At 33.2% G+C, this 24,665-nt stretch overlaps 2 protein-coding genes across 6 annotated transcripts; both read right to left on the bottom strand.

Annotated features, from left to right (window-relative positions):
* Positions 1-424: 424 nt before the first annotated feature.
* Positions 425-1,560, bottom strand: LOC26529452. The gene is made up of 3 exons (XM_015177595.3): positions 1,410-1,560; positions 1,005-1,348; positions 425-943 (listed from the first exon to the last, which is right to left on the bottom strand). Exons 1-3 carry the CDS (start codon positions 1,540-1,542, stop codon positions 656-658), a joined length of 765 nt encoding a protein of 254 aa, XP_015033081.2. The 5' UTR covers positions 1,543-1,560; the 3' UTR covers positions 425-655.
* A 4,576-nt stretch (positions 1,561-6,136) lies between these two features.
* LOC124459654 (putative protein TPRXL) lies at positions 6,137-15,074 on the bottom strand. 5 transcript variants are annotated; one of them, XM_047011934.1, is made up of 6 exons: positions 14,695-15,074; positions 13,778-14,535; positions 13,485-13,639; positions 12,717-12,807; positions 11,986-12,072; positions 10,069-10,219 (listed from the first exon to the last, which is right to left on the bottom strand). In XM_047011934.1, the coding sequence occupies exons 1-6, from the start codon at positions 15,044-15,046 to the stop codon at positions 10,103-10,105; spliced, it is 1,560 nt and encodes a 519-aa protein (XP_046867890.1). In that variant the 5' UTR covers positions 15,047-15,074; the 3' UTR covers positions 10,069-10,102. The 5 variants fall into 5 exon arrangements, with proteins under 5 accessions (XP_046867888.1, XP_046867889.1, XP_046867890.1 ...); XM_023178110.1 differs by having other exon boundaries at positions 13,778-14,235; XM_047011932.1 differs by lacking the exon at positions 10,069-10,219 and adding an exon at positions 6,137-6,453 and having other exon boundaries at positions 13,778-15,074.
* Positions 15,075-24,665: the final 9,591 nt, after the last annotated feature.

The raw sequence follows: 24,665 nt of genomic DNA, 5'->3' as shown, positions 1-24,665 counted from the left end.
TAAATTGCTTAAATACCAAATTTTATCCTCATAGCTTTTAAGAAGGATGGGTAATACTCATACGCACCGACGGACGGACGGACAGACAATCAGATGGACATGGCTATATCAACTCAGCTCTCATGCTGATCAAGAATATATATACTTTATGGCGTCGGAAACGTGTCCTTCTGTGCTTTACAAACATCTGACCAATCTTATAATACCCTCTGCAAGGGTATAATATGCATACATATGTACATATAGACAAATGAAATGGAAAAGCGCCTTGGGATTTGGGCATTCTTTTTGCTGCTGTTACCATCTAAAGTCAATAAAATGAAGAACAACATGGTTAAGCTCCCACTTGAGTGCTTTTTAATGTCCTTTAAACACATTAAAGAAGAAGTTAATATGACAGCTGATTGGATGTTTTATTTAATTTTTTATTTTATTTATCCTTGGATATTGAAATTTTACCAGTAAGGCTTTGATGGTGCAAATTCACATCAATTTCTGCTCCGACGATATACCATTGAATAATATAACCTAATGTGGTTTGCTCTTCTTTTGCTTAAAAGATTTTGTAAAACCAACGAATTGAATTTTTTACACTTAGTAAGATTGAAATTGAAACACTAAGCCAAAGTCATCTAAAATGCTTTAGTGACTTTCTCTAGCAATTAGTTGGTCTGGTGCTGACACATATCCTTTTGGCTGAATCATAGTACGGCGTAGCTGGAGTTGGACATGTCAAATAGAGGACCACCCAAGCGGTATCCTGTACACTTGTTCGTTGACAATAGATGAAGCCATTGCAATTTGTATCCTCCGCATATGGAGTATAGAAGAACAAGGATGTCGTATCGATGCCATCACAAATTGTCTTCATGGCATCCTTGTTGGGTGGCGCAACAGTTGGAATTACCACAACATCATTGCTGCAAGTGGCCTCCAGATTTAACTGTGCATTAAATGAAATGAATTTAGTCCATAGAGAATTAATTAAAAAGGGGTGTACCTACAAATGAGAGGGCACAGCTGGGCACACAAGTGTTATTGTAATCAGTTTGAGCACTTAGCACACAAACTTCATCGGTGGCGCAATCCAAGACGTTGGATTTCGTAACTGAACCATTTACACAGAGGGCATATTGTGTTTTACTGACACACGCATAGGTACCATCTGTTCCATTGCAGATTTCGCAATCAATGCCATTTACGTTATCGATTTCCTCTTCACTCTCCTTACAGACATCCAGGATAGTGTCGTCGTTCACCGAGGATTCCGGTACACAAAAATCCATAGTATTCGTGCATATTTGTCCCTCAGGACAGATATTAAGCTGGCCAATCGGCCCGCTTCCAGCTGAAAATCAAATTTACATTCTTTTTCCAACTTGGGCTTTTTCTTTTTTTTTTGTTCTTACCTACGCAAAAGTAATAAGAGGTTCGATTATCGCAATATATCGCATTTTCCGTCTGACATTGTTCACAATTTTGTGTCAGTATTAAGTTAATTTGCAATGCAACACAAATGAAATATATGCAAATCTTTAACATTTTGCTACAATGATATGACGAAGACTGATCTTAAAAATCTTCAGTTGTTGCAGTTTTGTATTTATAGAGAAAATTGCAGTTTATTAGACACTGTTTATGAGTCCTTTTAATGATAAGTCTATTGACAATGCAAGTGATATGAAAAAGTGCATTAATTTATGGTGTACCACTTTAAGTTTCTTTTTAGGTTTAGCCCAAACCAATCTGCAAGCGATTTCGATTCGAATCTATAAAAATATAATTTTGTAAAATAACTAATTTTTAATAGATATGCACTATTTTTACATAGTTCATGGCACATCTAGACATTTCTTGTTTAGTATTTCTTGTCAGTGTTGCAGTCAAATATTTGCAGTTTCTATTATCTTTTTTGCTTACTTAACGCTAATGGGGACTTATCAGTTAAATTATCTAACTACATACACTATAAAACATTTATTTATTTGTTTATGCAGTTATCAAATGGAATGACAAGTTACCATGCACGTTTTATTTGTTGTTATTTCTATTAAGGTTTTCACAGAAATTTGCCGCAAAAATATTCTATTTATCCAAGTTATTTGATGGGGAAGAGGTATCTACGTTATGTAAAAACTTAAAAGGGTATAAGTCGATATATGAATTAAAGACATCAGTGATAAAAAAGTGATTCAAACAGTTTATTCCAACATGTCTGAATAATTTCAGGTAATTTTGACTGTATGCAAAAATTGCAATCACGGCGATTTATCTACATTTGTGGATCAAATAGAGGGGGAACTGGGGTAGAGTTATCTTGGAGAGTATAAGACCAACATTTGTTTAAATTTTATGAAAAACGCACTGATATTAGACAACATTAGGTGGCTCATAAGGTTGGTGTTGGAGGAGACGTCATCGCTAACTTAAATTTGTATATATTAAGATTTCTTATATTATTTGTCTAAGATTATTGGAGTTTCTACCACTGTATTTACATTAACATGTTCTGAAAAATTCTGTTTCATGGGTCATGGCTCTAACTTATGAAACCGAAATATAAAAATGACTTCTTTCGGGACTTCGAAGAGGAGAAGACTTATTTTTCCTTACTCCACTCCACATGCTATTGAGCATTGGAGTTTTGTACCATCTGCAACTGGGCAGATCAAATAGTTGACTCTGCCACATTAACCTGTGGCATTAGTTTCAAAAATCGAATTCTTGGTCGGTTTATTGCATACTTTTGGGAGTAATTTTTCCTCATTTCCTCCGCCTAGATTCGCCGTATTACGGCAAATAAGACATTTTTTGTAAATATCAGATACAAAAGCTGTATTTTTATACCCTTGCAAAAAGGGTATATTAATTTTGGTCAGAAGTGTGCAACGCATAGAAGGAAGCATTTCCGACCATATAAAGATCAGCATGACGAGACGAGTTCAAATAGCCATGTCCGTCCGTCCGTCCGTCCGTCTGGATCAACGCAATTGTATATACTGCAGTGGTTGTATATCTTAGATTCAGCCAGATCGGATCACTATATCACATAGCTCCCATACAAATGGCAAAGTCACGAACATTGACTTTTCTTAATAACTTTGTTATTTTCTGAGCTATTGACGTGAAATTATTGGTGAGTTAATTACAGATATAAAAGACTATGCCAAATTTGATCAAGATTGGGTGACTATATCATATAGCTCCCATAGGAACAATCGCTCGAAAACAGTGACTTTTGTCAATAACTTCCTTACTTTTGATGCGATTGCTTTCAAACTAAACGTTTGTTAGTTTAATATATCCCTTAATGACTGTGCCGTGTGATCAATATCTTCGTTATTTCCACTTTGATGGCTATAGGTAAGTAAAAAGCTACCAAAAATGTTGCAAGGGTATACAAACTTTGACGCGGTCGAAGTTAGCCCCGGCCCTCTGGTTTTCTTTTAAGTAGTGAATAAATTATCCAGGAAAACAAAAAGAAATAAGACCAAATTTATTTTACTTGCGATCACATTTATTAAGTTTCGTATTTGAATCAAATTTTCTTCAATATATATATTTTTTTATATATATTTTGCTTGTTTATCTCAATTTCACATATTTAACACACAATTCATAATTTCTTTAGTTTGTGTGTGTGTGTGTGTGTGGGGGGGTTTATTGGTTCTCTCCACATTCTTTCTTATATTTTGATAATTATTATCATTTTCATCATTATAGTTCTTCTTTTACATACTTTTTTTGTTGTTGTTTTTAAGACTAACACAAAATCTCTTAAACGAATTAAATAAATAACAGAAATATGCGTATGATTCATATGTGTGTGTGTGTGTGTGTGTGTGTGTTCTAATTAAAATTGAAATTAAATTGTATATAGTACGAGGGAGGGGCGATGGATGGGTGGTAAGGGCTGGGCGCAGGGTATACATATAATACGTTTCTTTTCAAGTGCATAAACCAAAAATTTTGGTTGCCAACAATAAATTGTTATAAAAAAAATATTCAATTTTTAATCATGTGTTTTGTGTGTGTGTGTGTGTGTGTGTATTTAGCAGGGCTGCAAGTTGCACTGCCTTTTCATTTGGGTTTTTAGACTTTAAAAACTAAATCTAAATAATTTAAAACATATAGATATAGGATAGCAAAAAGATCTTGAGTTAACCCCCAAGCAATTAGTGCAATTTGACAGCCCTGCAGCATTTAGAGCGCCATTGAAACAAGAATCCAAACAAATAATTGGCAAAAATGTTTGTTTTTCTCTCTTTTTTTTTACTTGTTAATAACCGACGATGATTCTGTTGATGCTGCTTCACATAAACAATATGTTTATACACATTTAATATATTTAGTTGTTTATATACATCAAGCACGTCATAAGTTTGGCTCATTTCTTACACTGACTAACTTTTGCCAAAACTAGTTAAGTAAAAATTTATAAATCTTTATTATTTATGATGCAGTTTTTCCTCAATTGAGTAAAGAAACATTTTTGATTTTTACATTTTTGGAAATTATTTCAAAATGTGTCTTCCAGATTATCACATGTTGCGTTCATATCCTTGCTTAATTGAGAACAACCAAAATTATCGTTCATCATAGGGCACATTCATGAGGAAATAACATTTTCAAAAGTCGGATATTACCAAAGGATATATTGTAAATAATTGGCTGGTTCTTAAATGGGATATTGACTGATTTGTTTTAACCCCCACTGGTAAGATAAGGACAAAATATCCTCTTAACAGAAGCCAAAGACATATTTCGAGTGTAAAAAGTAATGCTTCGTATGTTGAATAAGATGGCAAGAATTGAACAAAAAGTAAACTCAAAACTCAAACTGTAAAATATCATTATTCAAATATTCTTAAAATGACTTGACTCTTTTCAATTTTCAAAGTAGTTCCCTGCAAAAGTTTAAATTAGCAACAGAATCTGTTAAGTATTTTATTTGATGTTTTATGTTTAACATTTTGAAATACTGCAAACAGACAGAATAATGTTATTATTCTAATTCATTGAAAAAAATTTAACATTTGCCAACATCATTGCCCACTTTAAGAATCTCTGTTTAGTATAATTTTCAAATTTATTTGTGTTTTACTCAACTAAGAAACTAAATAAACTATAAATGTTAAGAAATTTATAAATTTTTCTACATCAGTTTGGCTGGTTCAGTCTAGGAAATGAACAGACCTTTTTTGATACGGGCTAAACTTTATGTTTCTCTTCTTGTTTTTTTTTTTGTAAATGAACTATACAATATAATGGTTTAATTGGTTTCTCTTAGTAAGTTGACGCGTGGGCTTGGTTTCAAAACTCTATTCTTCTTTTCTTTAGCTTTCCTTAGCTTTTTGCTTTCTACTGCTCTTCTTATTGTTTCATTTTACAAACTGTTATACGTTTGTTTTTTGTTATATAAATATATGTATATATGAATGCATTTGTATAACTAACACATTGAAATGTTTTAGCTTGTTGGTGTGTGTCTGTGTGTGTGTGTAGACATAATTTATATATGAAAAAATTTCGTTTAATATATATGTATATATATATGAGTGTGTTGTTCGTGTGTGTGTGTGTGTGTTATAGTTAAACTAATCTGTAACTAGGGGCTCATTTGATGAATATGTTTTCAATTTGTATGTAAAGGTTTATCTATATATTTACATATATGTATATATTGATGTACATATACATATATGAATTTTGAATTTGTTTAAACATTTACTTCGCTCTAATAATTTGACCGAATGCATTATATAAGAAAATTTTAGGAAAAAAAAACAAAAAAAAACTAGTTAATACACAAATTAAAAATTATATAGTTTAAAACATTTATAGTTTTATGTATGTATATAGAGTAGTAGTTGTTGTAGTAGTAGTAGCAGTAATAATAATAGTAGTACACAAACGAAACAATTTTTTTTTTAACGATTTTTGTTTTTTCTTCTTTCTTTTCACTCGATTTTCGAATGGTTTCTTTTCAATATTTTGTTTTTCTTGTTTTCTCCTAATGCCTTAAATGCCTAACACAAAAATAGATATATATATATATATATATATATATATAGTGTGTGTGTGTGTGTGTGTGTGAATCGTTTTCAAACTACTTTATATCTCTTTCGCCTATATATGTATATATAATGTTTCAATCCTGTCGTTTACTATATTATTAAGCAACATATGAAATGAAAAAGTTTAAAGAAGTTGTTTTTGAAATTTTCTTTTGTTTTGCCATCTTCTCATCTTGATATAGATTTGTTTGTTGTTTCTCCCATGTTGGTTGGTTGGTTGGTTGATTGATTTGATTTGTTTTTTGTTTTCTTTTTGTTGTTAAAGTAAAACATATAATTTCAATTGATTTCATTTACTTAATTTACTAATTACTCTAATCAAAGCAGCATTCTCCTCCTTCAGGCGATGATTATCCGATTTGTAGGCATCGAGTTGCTATAAAAAGGGCACGGAAAAATAAATATATAGAAAATGAAAAATAAAATAAAATACAAACAAATAAAAATGTTGATGTCAATTCATAGTTTAGTTAGTAGAAATTCAATGAAGAAATATACATATACATATGTATGTATATATAGATATTATATATAACGTCTGATCTGAATGTTGGACGTATGGGTTTTTGGCAATAATTGTTAGTTGGAAAGTAAGTAGTAATAGTTTTTTTTTTTTTTTTTCATATTCATTTCATGCTTAAGTTAGGTAATTTGCTTTAGTGGGCGGGTTGGCTTGTAGGGGCACGGGGGCATGGTCAATATACACTGCAACAGCAGCAGCAGCAGTAGCAATAACAATAATAACAACAACAACAATTGCAATTATAACAACAACAAACAATTAGTAAGAAAAAACAAAGACCTACACAAACAATTTTCACAATTTTCAAACCTAATCCAGAATAGATATTGTGTATAACAATCATGCAAGTAAATAGAACACAATAAATTGGAATCAATTGAGAGTATCTTAGGTATATAATATATATATATACTCCATTGATGAATTCATATCGAAAGCTGGCGGGGGAGGAGAGGAACTGCTAATGGAAACTTGATTGGAGAATTGAAAAATGCTGATTTTCAAGAGTGATGATGTCTTCGATGGAGTCATCATTATCATCATCATCATCATCATCGTAAAAACAACAACAACATTGATGAAAACAAAAGAAACAACAGTTTTGATTTAGAAACGACATTGGAAAGGATTTTGTTTGGTTTTATTTTATAGTATACCATTTTTTTTTTCCAAATATCTCAATGTTTGTTTGTTGGAAAACTCACAAAACAAATAGAGGACACAACAGAACATAATTGTTTTGTTTTTGGTAACAATAAACATGTATATACTCATATATATGTATATATAACTCACATATATGTATACATATGTATTTAAATATATATTAACTAAACAACAAAGGCAACAATAATACGTTTTTTTTTTGTATTGTTCTTGAAAACATTTTTTTAATAAGTAGACATTATTGTATTAAATTAATTGTAGAAAAGGTGTGTCTGTGTGTGTGTGTGTGTGTGTTTTATATATATACAAACGTGAGTGTTTCAAAATCAACTAAAAAAAAATTTCGAATCGAGAGTAAAGAGACAGCGGTGTCCTCGATGGGAAAGGAAATGCAAACGTTAGAAAAAAACATGTCTATTAAAAGTTTAACTATCTGAATTTTTGGCTTAACTGACTTTTTTGCAAAACAACAATTTTAAGGGCTCAGGGCTCAGTCTGTTATTAAATAAGCAAATTCTATTTATTTAAAGCTTTATAAGAGATTTAGAAATTTAATTTTAATTAATTCTGATCTAACTATACGTTAGTTCAAATTTTTAGCTTTAAAGAGAAAGCAAATTCTTGCTATAGAGGGATAAAGCCTGTTAAAAAAAAGAATATCTTTTTTGTTAAGAATTTAATTTAATAATTTAATAATAATAAAATGATTTAATTTCAAAAGGTCGAATTATAAATAATTTTTTAATTCTGACAAAGAAAAAGTTCTTTGTAAACGGTTAACCAAATACACATTAATTTTAACAAAATTTATTTAATTTAAATATGTTTGTTTTCTATTTTTCCAATTGAGATTGCATAAAATGTTCACCTTTTTTGATCTTGAATAAATTGATCGGTTTTGTTTCTAAAATAATTTGTCTGTTCTCGGTTAAATCATTCTTTTTAATTTATTCAATTTAAATATAATTGTTTTTTGGTAAGTTAAGTTAAGTTAAATTTAAAGAATTCTAATTGAGCTTCTGTACTATATGCCTGACATTTATTTTTGTGACATATTTTATTTCAATCATTCGAATAAGCCACTCTAGAATTGTAAGGCCATAGCATTACTTTAACACTAAAACCAGTTGGGAATTTCAACTGGAAGTAGCGATGAAAAGCCAAGCATGGCTTACAACTTCAAAGTTCATATTTGGTTTTCATTTCAATTTTTCAATTCTATAATATATTCTCTCTTCTCAAATCGCTAAATAAAAACTTATCGCTTTGGTTTTTAAAGTATTCGCCATTAAAGTGTTCATCTTTTAGACAGTGTAATAAAAATCGAATTCCAAAAATCCAATCGATTTACGTTTTAAAAATCGGTTCGAAAACAAAAACCAAACCGAGCAATATCAATTTTGATTTGAGTTCTTGGTTTTTACTATACATTTTATACTTTGCGTTTGCATTACCTCAGTTCCCTCAACTCTTCTAAGAGACATAATTGATTCATTCTGAAACACTCTTATATAAATAACAATTTAAAAGTTATAACTATTTAGGTTGATATATTATATTAATATTATTTTTTGATTTTGTGTAACAAGAAAAAGAAACAACAATCAGCTGATAAGTCGAGCAGGTTTATATATATATATATATATATATATATGTATATATAGATATCTATATACATATATTTTCTGTTTTGGTTTAATATGGCTCTTGGTCAGTGTCAATAGATGGACATTTACCGTAAAGCTTCCTGGTGCAAGATCATGGCTGCCAAAATGATCAAGAGCGAGACCGAGAGATTGAAAGAGAGTGGGAGACAAGGAGAGAGTGGCACACATACACCCACACGCACAAGCCCACAAGCGTGTGAAAAGATAGACAGAAAGTATGAGTGAGAGGGCGAGAGAAAGAGAGAGGGAGCGGCAAAGCTTTCCTGCTTTCTGCACCTTTCCCTTTCTATCCCTCTGACTCTGATGATGGCTCTGTTGCGGCTGCTGCTGCTGTTGCTTCTGTTGCCCCATTTGGTGGTGGTCGTGGGTGGTGCTGATGGTGGTGGCGGTGCTGAATGGTGGTTGTAGTACATAGTGGTGATTATGGTGGGGTATAGAACACACTTTTCAGCATTTCTTTTGCTCAATACGTTGAGCTTTTGGTTTTTCTCACTTTTCTCACTTGATTAATTTACAATCAATATATACGATTTATATAGTATTTATATGTATGTATTGTGTAAATGTTGTTTTTTCCAATAACTATAATTTATAATATATGTTGTTGTTTTTTTTTTAATCTATATATAACATTTTAAATTCGCATTAACTCTTTTCAAAAGTTGAACAATTTGTTTCTCGTTGTGCAAAAAATTTGAATATTAATTACTAAAGAGAAAAAGAGCCACAGTGCCACAGAGATAGAGATAGAGACAGAGACAGCGAGAGAGAGAAAGAGAGAGTGGTGCAATTAAAGTATTTAACTACTTAATTACCAGTCCCAATCGTATTTAAATTTATTATTAAATTGTTAACTCCTTGTATTGTTGTTGCTTCTTTCTCTCTTTAGTTTCTATTTTTGTTTTTCGATTATATATATTTATATGTATGTATATAGTAATTGTCATATATCCATTCAATAACTACATCAAATTAAATAATTTATATAATAATGTAATAACTTTTTTTTGTTGTTCTTTTTCTTTGGTGCATATAGGTGTTTGTTGTGCGTTTTAGGTGTTTGATTTGGATTTAGATTCATTTGATTTGATTTGATTCAGTGTTAAAACAAATTAAATGCTTTATTTTTTTTGTATGTTCTTTTTTTTATTTGGTTAAGCTGCTCTTATTTATTTGGTTTTGGCTAGTTGACTCTGTGCCGATGTAGTCAACTTTGAGACGACTCGTGTCAGGGCCCGATTCTCGGCACGCAGACGATCGTTCTCAGTCTTTAGCTTCTGCAAGAGCTATAAAAAATGGGTGGACAAATAAAACAAAAACAAAAAAAAGGAAGAAAAAAGAAAAACCGGATGGCGAAGAAAAGAAGAAGATATACGCATGATATTGATACATTTTGATATATGTGGCGGCATGTTTATATATATATAGATTTTGTTTTTTTTTTTGTTTTTTGATCGATATCGATTGATGAGGCGCATCGTGGGGAGACGGAGATTGAGAGAGAAAAGAGAGAGAGAGAGAGAGAGAAAAAAAAATCAAATTTCAGTGAGCGATTTCAAATGAAAGGGAGCAAAAAAAAGGAACAAAAAATATGGGTGGGGAAAAGGAGCTCTTATTGAAGCTCCTTTTAATGGTGGTAACGGTAACGATAAAGGTAACGTAACGGTAACGCAACGCAACGTATAACGTAAAAACGATTAACGTGAAACACATGTGGAATAAAGTTGGGAGTGGAAACCAACAAAATCATAAAAGATGAGAATTGATGACAAACACACAGAGAATCATGAGAGAATGAGATTGATTTGAATGGGTTTGAAATTATGAGTAACTGACGAATGATGATGGATCGATGACTGAATAATGATTGGTTGATTAATGTCTAGTGTTAGTTGTTGTTTGTTCTTGTCGTGATGATGATGATGATGATGAATATGGTAATGGATGGAAAGTGAAGTGAAAGATAGAGTCAAATGATGTTGAGATGAGATTGAGATGAGAAAATAAAGAAAAACACACACAGAATAATGAATTGATAAGGTTGAGACATTATGATGGGCGGGCTGAGGGTGGGTAGATTCGATATAAGGGGATACTATAGAAAAATTAAAGCAAAACTTCTGTACAGCGATTTGGGAACTATTTTTTTTTTTTTTTTTTCAAAGGATATAGGATTATGAGGAGGAGCATAAGTAATATGTAATAGCAGCAAGGAGCATATATCATCCAGCAAGATAATTAAATCAATTATAATTATAAGTCGAAAATTTGTGCCATTAGAATACACACACACACAGACAACTCTCTAGATACATAACTCTAGATGTTCTATATGTATATGGGGGTATTACCTAAATAGCAAAAACTGGCAAAAAAAAAAAAACAAAAAAAAATCAAATAAAAGTTAAATGGAAAATTATAAGAAATCATTTAAATTGAAGCAAGTGAAATTGATCAACAAATATAAATAATAAGAAATATGAATAATAAGAAATATATATATATATATATATATATATATATATATATACATACTATATTCCTTTTTATCGATATAGAAAACTGATTGCTTGCTTCAGAAATCAGTGAGCAGAGAAATCGTAGAGGGGGTGGGGAGGGAGCTGAGAGGCTTAGGGGGTTTTTGATTTTAAATTTTGCGTATTTTGGCCAATTTGGGTTATAAGAACAGAAGGTAGATTCAAATAAAAAAAAAAAGAAGGAAACTTAAGTTATAAATTAGTTAATCAAGATCAAACGAAACAAAGCGAAACAAAATTTTTTATTTTCTCAAATCATGCCACAAAGCGCAGAAAAGTTAAGTTAATTGTTGCCTCTTCTGGCCAAAAACAATAAAACAAAAAAATATTTAGGTAAAAATAAAAATAAAAATTAAACGCAAAAAACAAAAACAGTTTTTGTTTGAAATGGTAAAAATGAAAACTGAATTATTTTAGCAACTCCTGTTCTTAAAACACAAACAGAAGCAACATTAACATTATGTAATTTTTTTTTTGTTGGGAGTGTAGCTAAAAGAGGACTCGTTTGTAATTACCTTGAGCTCTTCTTCCAATTCGGAAAGTTTGCGTTCCATAGCTCTTCTTTCACGTTTCTCAATCTCAGAGAGTGAATTTTTCGTTGTCTGCGAATGTGAAATAATGAAACAAATTGTTGTTTGTTTTTTTTTTTTTTTTTTTTGATTGGAATTTAGCCATTTTGGTTGTTTGTTTGCTTGTCAGTTGTGTTTTTTTTTTTTTCTGGACAGTGTTTATTTTGTTTGTTGGTAAACAGAAAAACGGGAGCGCAGCGCGAGGAAAATAAATTTAAAAAAAAGAGAGCTCGCGGCTTGCCAGAATGATCATGAAGAAAATGTTGTAAAAGAGTGAAAGTGGCAGATAGAGAGAATAGCCAAAAATGGATGTAGAGCAAGAGTAAGAGAGAGCGTGTTGTTGTTGTTTTTGTGGGTGGATTGGTGTTTGTTTGGGGAGTGAGTGAGTGAGTGGAATAGCAGCAAAGAGTACAACTCCTATGCCCTTCCCTCTAAAGGGATATGGCTTGAAGGAAGAGAGAGCGCAGAGCAGAGCCCGGCAGAACATGGGCTATTTTTTCTTTGGTGTGTTGTTTGTTTTTGTATTTTTGTTTTGTTGGTTGTAATTATTGTTGAGTTTTTTTGAGAGAGGCTGCTACTAGTAATACATACGTATATATATGTACATATGTGTATATTATTTATGAAGTAGGCGTGGCATGTTGGGCATTAAATATACATGTTCAACTAGTACTTACAGCATTGGCAAATCGTTCGAGTGTTGCCCGCGTCTGGACAACTTCATCATCTTTTTGCTTGAGCATTTGCTTTAGCTTATCGTTCTCCAATCTGCAATTGAAAATAAAATTATTAAAGATTTGAAACAGTTTTGCGATTTGAAGATGATACTACAGATGATGAATACGGGGGCCTGACCTGATGAGGACATGAACCAAAAACCAAAAAAAGGATATCAGAGAGCGAGTCCACGAGTTACTTTGTCTCTCGCAGCTTTTCGACATGAGCGAACCTGTTTCGCTCTGCTCACAGGTTACATCTGAAAAAACTGTTCTTAGCTCTGTTGCACTCAATTGACGACAAATTTGTTAAATTTCCACTTTGCCCAATGTTTCAGTTACAAGTTTCTCACGGATAAAAGCCGAGTGCTTGCCGAAGGTTAGAGAGAATAAAAATTAAATCCTCTCGCTATTGTCAATGTATGTGTAAGCAAACGAGCGCAAACGACAAACAATGCGACATAAGCGCGGACTTGTCGAAATGTGTGTTGGCAACATGAGCATATTGCCGAAGAAAAGTGCTCGGAAACACTGCGGATCATGCTTTTCAGTGTAAGTCGTAAAGAAGTTTTGCACTTCGTATCTGTTCGCCGATCGCCTTCACAAGATTACGTTTTCTCTTAAGCCTTTTCGTGCTTTCATGGGGATAAGGCCGAGTCAGGGCGAAAAATATTCATTCGAGATTTTGAAGCAACACATGCGTGTTTATTATCTCTAGTAGATACTTACTTGGCCGCTTCCCAAAGCGCTTTGTAGTCAATACCATCTCCATTTTCTGTTTTATCGTTACTGCTACTTGAGGATTTTGTATCGCTGGCCGCGCTCGTGGTTGCGGTACTCGCTGTGCTACCCAAGCGAGAGCGAGAGGTACGTTCGCTGCCACTCTGAAAAAAGTAAGGAAATAGAAATTTATTCGAATTGCAACTAATATAGCCATACACTTTTAATAAGAACATCAACAAGAATAAGACGAGGAAATAACCTCACATCCAGACCCACGAAATTATTGATAAAAATCTTACTTCATATCCCTCACTCTTCTCTGATGAGGCACTGATGGAACGCTGCGCTGCACTGCGAGAACGTGTACGATTACGGGATTTACGTTCCTGCTCACGCAACGAATTGCTACGTGTGGCCGCAATGGCTGCCACAGTAGCTCCAGCTCCAACTGCAGTTGCTCCACCGGTTGTTGAACTGCTGCTATATGGTGATGTTGGGACATTTAAACTACTGTTCGATGTGGATAGGGATTTGGTCTTCAAGAGACGCGAAGAGCCACCCTTGAACGAATTGGAAGAACTCAAACTGGGTGATTTGAAACTAAGCGAAGCTGTTGTCACACCATTGTCATAGCTGCTCGAATAGGGACTAACATAACGATGATGATGATGATGATCACTGCTGCTGCTGCTGTAGGGAGACGACGATGTTGCGCCATAGCCACTGGACCCATAACGTGGACTGTCATAGCTGGATGCTGTTGAGGAGGTGCAATTAGAAGTGCCACCGCCATTCGTTGAGGACGATGCCGATGAAGAGGCAGTCGAGTTAGCAGAAGAAGAGGAGAGGAGGGCAGACGTTGATTTAGTTGGCACATAGTTATTGCTGAGCTTGCTGCTGCTCACAACAATATGATGATGATGGTAGGAGGCAGAGTTCGGCGATTGTAGCTGATGCAAATGCATATAGTAGCGGTTACTGTGATGCGTTTTAGTTGCGGATGCTGCAGATGTTGGCATAGAATTGCTTGTAGCTGGAGCTATGGTTGATGAGGAGGCTGCAGTAGATGAAGATACGTTTAATGACGATTGCCCACCATTGATTGCGGTTGGCTGCAGATGATGATGATGATGATGCTGATGATTGTTGTGATTCTGATGATGATACTTGGCGGTGCCATGAGCCGCCAAGAACTCATATCGATTGCAAACATTACCATTTGCATAATAACCGCCAGCGCCACCGCTTGATGAAGTATTACGTCCGCTACTGCCATATCCACTGGCACCACTACCACCGCCATATAAACTTTCCCTAGAGCTATATATACTGGCATAGGGACTCTGATAGCTGCTGCTGCTCGCTGAGGTGCTGGGATAATAGCCAGTGCTTAGAGGTCGTGTGCTGTTGCCATTATAACTGCTGCCATTATAGTTATATACACCCGAAGTGGAGGAGGAGACGCCAGAACCACAGGCACCAGCTGATCCTACCCTAGAGCTGGAAGAAAGTGAACGTCGACGACTGGAGAGAGGCGCCTGAGTGCGCGATCTTGAGCGAAAAGACATGACGATCAACGAAGCTAATGAAACTTGGCTAAAACCACACAAAATAGGACAAAAACAAAGAGACAGAGAAATTAAGAAAATATTAATCATTAATGCTTCTCCTCTTTTTACCCTCCCCACGCCAACAAACCACAAGCATATATCAATCGTCAATGCCAAATTGCAATTACGTTTAAAGACCAAAAATTTATTTAGAGCATTTCCAATGTCTTTTGCGCCTCGGGGAAATCATAATTTAAATAAAATTGCCAATTAGGGAATAGGGTATAAGATATTCGCCTTTCTGCCTTCCTGCCTGCCTTCCCTTTAAATGCGCAAATATAAAAGCTGATTACAAATATATATAATCAAAGAAACGAAAGCAAAATGTTTTTAAAAATCATGTTCATTGAAATTGGCATAAACAAAACAGTGGGAGAGAGAAAGATTGAGAGAAGGAAGACGCAGAGAGGGTAAACACAATCAACGAAGCCAAAGAACAAAAATATATCCAGGAAAATAATTGAAGAAAAACCTAAACGAAACGAAACGTTAGAATGTGGAAAACGCAATATTGACATGTGGTTTACCCCATTTGCCCCCATTCCCTTCTTCAACCCCTTCTCCACCCCTTCGTGCAGCCATTGCTGCGCATTCTGCTGTTGCTGCTGCTTCTTTTCCATTGAAAATTGAAAATGACGTCAAGACATAAATTTTGACATTTTCGTTTAATTTCTTTTTTTCGGTTCTTTAAGTTTAGTTGTTTTTATTTTGCCATGCTGGGGGAAAACTTTTTCTCCCCCTCGTCCCTCTTTCCCATCTCTCTTGCCTCTTCCCTTACCACCACCCATTGCTTTGGCTATTGAAAAAACATACACTACAAAGTGATCTATGGGTTTTAAGCTTGTCTGATCTATTTATTTATTTCTCTTCTCCTCACTCTGTCTATGTATGCGTGTGTTGTGTGTGTGTGTTAACATTTTAAGTTGTTCCTGCTTTTGTTGCTGCTGCTTCTTCTACGCTGCCCACGCGTTTCAAACAACAAACATGAAAAGGGGCAAATTGTTAAATGCTACTGATCTCTCTATACTCTAACATGGCCTTAGTAATTGATATTGACTGTGAAAATCTATTTTTCAAACATTTATATTAACATAAAATGAATGATTTTCTAGTTGACTTAATTTACTAACTCAAAAAAACTGAATTGTAGAAATAATTTTACATTACACTAGGCTGAATGTTAAAAAGAAGGACAATTTGATTACTCTAGAATGTAGACACAAATGGTTAAACTTTTTTCGCTTTAGTTTTCGCCTAATAATTGCTAATTGAAGGTGAATTTAAACTGGAACTAAGTGATTGTAGAATCTGTGATTACAGACTCTTTAACCAACAAAATCTAAACAAAAGTTGACTCCAATGTTTCATATAACACAATGACATGACAAAAACTTGACGAATTGTTTATAAATCCCTCTTTATTTTGTCTTAAATTGTGAAATACCGGCAAAGAGAAAATTCAAGTTGGTTTTTCAACAAAATTTCCAATGAATATATAATTTATGATTTGATGGTTGCTTGCCTGACTGTGTTTCTGCTAATATTATAATTGTCTATCTATAGCTACATGTATGGGAGGGAGAGAGATACAAGATTGAGAGGATGGAAATGCTTATGAATGAAAAGCGGCGTCGGCGGCATGGCACATCTGTTTGTGTCTGTGTGTTTATCTGCCATTGTTTGGCCTTTGCTGCAGCAATATATTCATGATAATTCAGTCAACATAAAACTTATTTTGTTGGAAATTTTAGTTGGCAATGATAAATCGCTTAAATAAGAAAAAGGCCATAGGTTTATTACTAGACTGTGTGAAAAGGATTAGGAAATATTAATAAAAATAAATGAGGAGGGAGACCTAGTTTCTAATGCCAAGGTAAAATTGCCATTAAAATAATTTTGGTATTTTCTGTTTGAGTTCAGATCGATCGATCCTAGTTCAGCTTGTGGCTAAGGCACACAAATTGAAAAATTAAAAACTTATTAAAATTGTTGACCATTTAAAGAGATAGAAAGAGTGAGAGAGGAATAGAAACTTCAAATTGACAAAACTTGAATTGACCAAAAACAAAAATCAACTCCAACAAAAAATAAAAAACAAACTGACTAAATAAGGTAAAACCGCGCGAAGTTTTTTGTATATTGAAAACTGCGAAACTTGTGACTTCTGTATAAAATCAACTTTGACTCGTCTGCCATAATAAACTGATCTTTAATAATGAATTGCAATTTGTTTGTTTTTTTTTTTTTTTAGTTAGGTATTGTAATACTTTTTTTTTTTTTTTTTTGACACGTTTGACAGCTTTTTGTGGTTTGATCTTGTAACTGGATTTACGTTTTGTGATTGATTTCAATTATTTTAGTTTATAATTGTTATTATTCTTTTGATTTGTTTTGAGATTTGATATAGGGGGGATGATCCGTTGTGCTGGCCGCTCGAAACTCAACTGTGTTGCTCATAAAAGTTTTGAAATGTTTTATTTGAAAACCGCCCCGACGAAGCAAGCAAAAGAAACTTAGCGCACGATCAGAAATAAAACGCAAGAGAGCATTCAAATACACAAAGAAGAGTAGAAAAACAAAATAAACAACAATAAAGAGAAACGGTATAAATAAAAGAGAGACAGACACACACAGAAAGAAAGGAGAATCAGGAGAATATGTGTTAAAGCCTTGAGTACAAAAAAAAGGAATAGACGACAAAAGGAAACACATAAATACCAACATATGATTAACCAGTAGTAGATATATCTACCATATAATTACGCTCTGTCTGCTTCATCAGAAGAAATTCACGGGGAACGTATGTTTCTTTCACCTGGTTGTGGTGGGTCTGTAGTCTAAATTTAGTAAATCGCACACGTATTTGGCCCAATGTCCGAGAACATAAAAGTGTTAACTATGCTGGGGTCAGGTGGTTAGTGCATAATGCTTTTGCTTCATCCTATAAACTGGGCCAAAAGGCGAAACACAGTCATTGACACAACATATGCACAAAACAGACAGCGATAGAGACACAGACAGAGAGAGAGAGAGAGAGAGAGAAAGAGAGAGAGGGAGAAGAATAAGGAATGGTTGAAGGAAAGAAAGATGGATGGATGGATACTTGGGACGAAATGGAGGCGACAAACCATTGAATGCAACATAAAAGTATTTTATTTTTAAATACTTCTAAATTTAAAACATTTTTTAGGACTCCCCCTCCTGCAGTCCTCCCCTATGTTTCTCTCTTCCCCTTGCGAGTTTGTTTGTTGTTTGGGTAAAAGTTTTTTGCTTCCCAATTTGCCTTCTATAAGTGGGCCAGAAGTTTTTCTTTGCAGTCAGTCATACAATTTACACACTACTTTCTTCATTGCAAACGATGGCTCTATAAAAATAGCCAATGACCAACGTCTTCACATAAGCAAAAGTAGAAGAAAGTCCACCGAGAATGAGGAAACAAATGCCTTTGCCTAAATTACAAAATGCAAAATGTATAAATTTAGCTACCAGCAGCAGCAGCAGCAGCACGTTATAAATTTTGTTTGTTTCTCTTTCGGCACACAAAGTTCAATGTACGTCGGTTGAATGATTTGAAATTTGTTGCATCCTTCTGTTTCTGCTTCTTCTTTGGCATGTTTTTCTTTTTTTGTAATTGCCCAATTTGTTATAGAATTCAAATGGGTAGAAAATGAAAAGACAATTGTGAAAGTATTTTGCCCCTTTCCCTCTCTCATTTCATCCCAATTTATGTACGTTCTTTGTAGAAAGCAAAACACTTGACATCGTCAATCAACGCGAGAAAGAGGCTATGTCCTGGTTAGTTGACACTTGGAGAATAGACAAAAGTGCGCATAAACTAAATATGAAAAAAAAACGCGCTCACACTCTAAACTTTTAAATACCCTTTCTATAGCTTATTATTTAAATGCATTATGTATTTAAATATTCCTGTCATTCTCTCATAGTATAAAATCTATTTTTATTTTATTTTTTTTTTTTTTTGCCAAATGTCTTTACGTTTCTAATATGACCAATTTGTCAATAGTGTATTAATAACAAATGTCAAATGAGAAAAGATTGATTACATTTCGGTGATCTCTACTAACGAACTGAAGGTGTAAACTAAATTAAAAATTTGCTGCCCCATTTAGATCTTTTATATACTTTATATATGACATCCATTAAGAATCATTATATATAGTATTTTGAGAGATCAACAAACGAGCAATTGACTTAATAACTTAATTTGTTATTACTTTATGGTTCATGAAAACAATTTTTCTTACATTATTCATGTATAAATTATCGTAGTAGTTTTAATTTCAAAAACCTACAACTACAAAACAGAAATGTTTATTATCTATTTTTTATATAGTTAATAAACATATTTATTTTGAACAAACTTGAAGCCTTCATTGAATTTAAAAGTCCTAACTGATACCGAGGTCAATATACTTATTATATGTTTGCCTTTAAATGAAATCCTCACTTAATTTTTAAATATTTGTAAAGTATTTCGTTGAAAAAAAGGATATGTAAATGATTTTTCAATAGACAAGCACTTAAAACAATTTCTTCAAGCCTTTTGGTATATTTTTATGGTAAGGCATAATAAATTTTTGTCTTTAATTGCTTTCAATTGTCTGCTGAGAATGTCACCAACAACAATAATAATCTTAGACAGTGAGACGCGCGATATATCATATTATATATATAGAGAGAGAGAGTGACAAAGTGTTTAGGAAAAATATGTAATTTTTAATATCGACTGACAGACGAGACGAGATTCTGTTGAATGGACGGACAGCAGCGAGACACTTGCGTTTAAATAAATTGTTAACAGGTTTGTTAAAATGCACAAAAACTTGTTGTAAATTGGATGCGCACTAATAGTTCTGACCTCGGCCATGAAAGGATTTGCATTGGAACACACTTACACATATACACAAACACACACTCACACACAATAAATGCGCGCAATGCCACGTGTGCACTTTCTAAATGGCAATCATAATTTTTGGTTTTTAGTTTTCTTTTTCTTGTATATACCCTTGCCAAGAAAAAAGAGCATACTCATTTTGATTAAAAGTGTGTAAAACGCATAGATGAAAGTATATGAATGGAATATATTGTTGATCAGCATGACAAGTTCATATAGCCATATCAGTTTATGATTGAGATTGGATTTCCATATCCCAAATAGTCCTTAAATGAAAGAATGTTCGAAAAGTAATTTTGCTGAGAAAAACTTTTCTGCGCTTCTAGTGCGAATATCAATAAACAAAGATTTAATTTATATCTAAAATTCCAAAAAAATTGATCGAATAACTATATCATAGATATACGAATAAATGGCTTCGATAGCTTGACTTTGTAGGCCATTCTTTTGCGGAAATGCGACTTTTTAGAGAAAATATTTTTTCCACTTTGCACCACTTTCTTTAGGTTGGGAAAAAGTAAGAGAAAACCCTGCAAGGGTATACAACCATCGGCACTATCGAAGTTAGCCTGTCTCTTTGGTTTTTATTTGGCCGCAAATGGGTCAGTCGCTAATTGGAACAGACAGCAGCAGCAGCAGACGGCCGGCAGCTACTTTGAAGGACGCCCAAAACGTTGGAGGAATCTAAATTTGTGACAATGTGTGACGGAACATACCTATATACATATATATATGCATGAACTATAGAAGAAAAGTTAATAGACAAGACACAGAAAGAATAAACAAATTAAAGCTTAACACTCAATAAATTCTTTTTCCTTAATTATTTCCGGGTGTGAAATTCTTATTTCTTACTATTCTTGTTGTTGTTGTTCTTGTTGAAGTTAAAGATTTTTATTTTTTTGTGTACTTACCTCTTTATCTTTGTCCTCGTTGTCATTGTTAGACGATTCAGTTTGACGCTCAGGATCAATTTCCTAAAAATAAAAAAAAAGGAAAAGGAAGAAATGTTAAAATTAAGTTTCGACAATATTTTGTGTTAGATAGAATATTTGTATATTTTAACAGTAGACGGAATTTGCAAAATATTATTCCAGTCAATAATATAGTCAAAGCAACATGCCTAAAGAAATATTTCCACTTAAATAAATTTTAGATTTAGAATTTATATATATTAGCGTACAATCGTTATGTCGTGTCAGTTAAATACAAATCGAACATACATAAATAAGTCAGACATGACTGCACAATCTTTAAAACCAAATAATAAAGTGAAAGAAAAAGTGAGTCTCGATCAAAGTTTTTTTTTGTTATTTTTTAAGAGTTTCTTTCGAATAATCCTTAAAATCTTATATTGAGAGAATGTTGATTGACTTACACTTCTCTATTAACTAATTTAATAAAATTTGAGGCAAACAATAAATAGGAGTACCTACTTTTCGTATTCGTAATGCAAGTAACTCATACGACATTAGATCTTGCTCTGAAATACTCAAGTGAAGTAGTAATCGAAGGAGACATTTTTAATTCTTTTGCTTGGAATTCGCACAAAATTGAATTTGTTTTTCTCGAAATGTTTATATACAAACCAATTTGGAATATCTTTGGTTTCGCCAAATTTGATTTCATTCCGTTTTACACTTTATTTATTCTCACTCATTTTACTGAATGTGACGTGTGTGCAAGTGCCATGAGATGCAAAACGTACACATTTATTTTATTGTGTGCCATGAAATATATTCAAATTAAAGTACATAGTAAATGCATAAATGTAAGTATTTTGCCGGTCCACCTTGAGTATCCTTATACATTAAAAACCCACACCGATCTCGATTAGAAAACTTTTTTAAGCAACTAACAAAAAGGAAATTTTAAAAATTTAGGCACAAATAGCTAAATAAATGTACATGAATATCAACTTCGCAATCAAGTTTCTTTTTTCAAGTAAATCAATACGTGTGAGCCTCAGAATGTGCATATAAAAAAAATAGAAAATTGATTCTCAAAGATTTTTAATACTATCATGAAGTAAAATAAGTAAGCAACAAGTATAAAAGAAGCACTTTAAAAAAATGTCGGCCGTTTTAGTCGGTTAACCCAAAAACGGCCTGAACATAATAGGTGTGTTCTAGACATGATGAAAAATAATGAAGCAAGTAAGTCGTCTCGCCGACTAGGGTATACCGTACACCAGGTAAAACAAATATTTAAAATTTCGAAAACCAAATGTATGTGTATTAAATTGTTTCAACATGCCATATGCTATCTCGCTCACTCTACAAACACACGAGCACTCTAGCGCCGCCACTAGCCAACGGCGAATACGTTCATACGTATATTTTGCAAGTTTCTAGTCCGATTTCAATCAAATTTGGTAGTTTGGTAGAAATAGATAAGATTATTGAGTCTGCCAAATGATCGCGATGGTCAAAAAATTGCAAGAGCCAATCGGTTTTTTCTAAATTATGGAGGCGAAAGTGGGCGTGGCAACATATTCAAGTATATATATTCTGAGCGCATACTAAGCCAGTAGACATACTAAATTTGGTGACTTTAGCTTTGTTAGTTTTCGAGAAAATCAGTTTTGTTTAATTTGTGGGGGCGGAAATGGGTGTGGTAAAATTTTGAAATAGTCAATATCTGCGCGTCTATTAGGCTAGTTTACATACCAAATTTAATGTCGGTAGCTTTTATAGTTTTTAAGAAAATTAGTTTTATGTAAATTCCGGTGGCGGAAGGGGGCGTGGCAAAAAGATGGAACAATTATTTTCTGCGCGCTAACTAAACGAGTATATAAACCAAATTTGATGTCTCTATCTGTTCCTTCTGCCTGTTACATACATTTTGGCGACTTTAATATACCATTTCACCCTATATGGGTGTATGGTATAAAAATAGGATGGATTATGCTGCTCGCTGGGGGCAACAAGGAAAAAATTTCCTAGTCAGATTTGAAACTAAATTAACATCTTTAAAAAGAACGGTACAATTTCAGGACTGTTGTTAAGCTTTTAAAAACAATTAATTGTAAGATGTGTCGCAATCCGAAATAAAGATATCGCGAACCCAATTTTCTAATCGGTTCCTTATTGTCTGTACCCCTTTCAAGACCTTTGACACGATCGACAGCGAAATGTACAACAAAGAATCGTAAAAAGAACGTAACGAAATTCACCCAAGAAATTGACTTCGATTGTTGGGATTGTTTTTCATACCAAGATATTCGTTTGACTCGATCGTAATTATGAAATTGGGCAAATTCCTGTGAAAGATTTTATTAAAAATCGTAATTCAACTATTTGCCAAAGTGGTGACATTTCGATGACGATTTTACTTGGTAAACATTATTTTACAAGCTTTCCAAAGAGGTTATATCCGGGTATAAGAGCAACACCCTGACACCTTAGTATTGCCCTTGAGTGAAAAAGTAAATCATCTGAACTTCTTTCTGTGTCTAGGTTCTAAGAACTTTTGAGAACAATCCTAAAAAATAATTGTTAACCTTGCTTGCCCTACAAGCACACAATTTTCGGGATACTGAAATACAGGGTGCCAAACCCGTGTAGAGTCCTGCAGGTAAACAAAGTCGTATGTGCCCACGAATATAGAACAACTTATCGACAATAATTGTGAATAATAACAATAATAAATGTATTCACGAGTCATTGGAAATCAGTTTTCTGATCGTAGAACTTGTCACTTAATTTTAAAATAGGCAGTTCTCGAATCCTGACGCTCAAACCTATTTTTTGGTTCATAAGTGTATATCTTATGAAAAATTGTAGTATCGTTTGATAAATAAATAAATTTAATATATTTATTTAGAATCGTTAGAATTTGATTACATATGTATATAGATATTTTTGCGTTTGCCTACATAACTATTCAACGCGAATTCAGAAAGAAGCCATAAATAGACGATAAAATAAAAATATGCCATATAGCTGGGCGTTTAGGACCAAAATCAAATCGGGTAACTGTAGAAAATTAAACAGAATTAATTTTGAGCGCCTTGGTAACCTAGATCTCCCCTACAAATGGAAAAATGACTTAAGCGATGATTTTTGGAAGAGATAGTCTGTATTATATGATATCGATAACGAAATAAGCCTAAAAAACGTACTAAGTGTATAATAAATAGACTCTCAATTACTAACTTATTAAAACGATGAAAGTAGGAAGAGAGATTAGAAGATTCTACAGTAAGATAACTCTACAAGTGTTCAGATTTTAAGTACATGATGTATAGAAACTTCACTTCGCTTACATTTACGAGTGACATACGGGTTTTCCTTTTACTCTATTTTTACTCAAAAATGTCAGATTTTAATACTTCTAAATTATTATTTATGACAAAAAAAATGTTTTTTTTTTCTATTTTTTTGGTTCTTTTGGTTAACCATTACACGAAAATGCCCATCCCAAGAGGAAACATTTTTTAAGTTGTCGAAAGAACCATTATACAATTAGTATAAGGTAGTCTATTCAGATTAGAAGCTTGCTTCGTGTTAGTACCTTATTGCTTCTGCTTGCTTATTGTCAATGTTTTTTCTTAACCATTAACCATACCTTATACCAATTGTATATGGTTGGTATGATCTTGCCTACGCGTGGATTTATGCCTTGGGGCTATCTATGAAATCTTTTTGCGGCTAATTG

This window comes from Drosophila willistoni, assembly GCF_018902025.1.
Source record: "Drosophila willistoni isolate 14030-0811.24 chromosome XR unlocalized genomic scaffold, UCI_dwil_1.1 Seg143, whole genome shotgun sequence".
Lineage (NCBI taxonomy): Eukaryota > Metazoa > Arthropoda > Insecta > Diptera > Drosophilidae > Drosophila > Drosophila willistoni.
The sequence above is the reverse complement of the archived record's forward strand: the minus strand, read 5'-3'. Positions and strand labels throughout refer to the sequence as shown.

Excerpts from the sequence above, each read along its gene's own strand:
- LOC26529452 (XM_015177595.3), bottom strand. The coding sequence starts at position 1,542 with ATGTTAAAGATTTGCATATATTTCATTTGTGTTGCATTGCAAATTAAC. Across the intron at positions 1,349-1,409 it reads CTCTTATTACTTTTGCGTAG|CTGGAAGCGGGCCGATTGGC; the intron begins GTAAGAACAAAA and ends TTTGATTTTCAG. Across the intron at positions 944-1,004 it reads CCAGCTGTGCCCTCTCATTT|TTAAATCTGGAGGCCACTTG; the intron begins GTAGGTACACCC and ends TTTAATGCACAG.
- LOC124459654 (XM_047011931.1), bottom strand. The coding sequence starts at position 15,046 with ATGTCTTTTCGCTCAAGATCGCGCACTCAGGCGCCTCTCTCCAGTCGT. Across the intron at positions 12,808-13,484 it reads GCGCTTTGGGAAGCGGCCAA|ATTGGAGAACGATAAGCTAA; the intron begins GTAAGTATCTAC and ends TTTCAATTGCAG. Across the intron at positions 12,073-12,716 it reads TCGAACGATTTGCCAATGCT|ACAACGAAAAATTCACTCTC; the intron begins GTAAGTACTAGT and ends TCACATTCGCAG.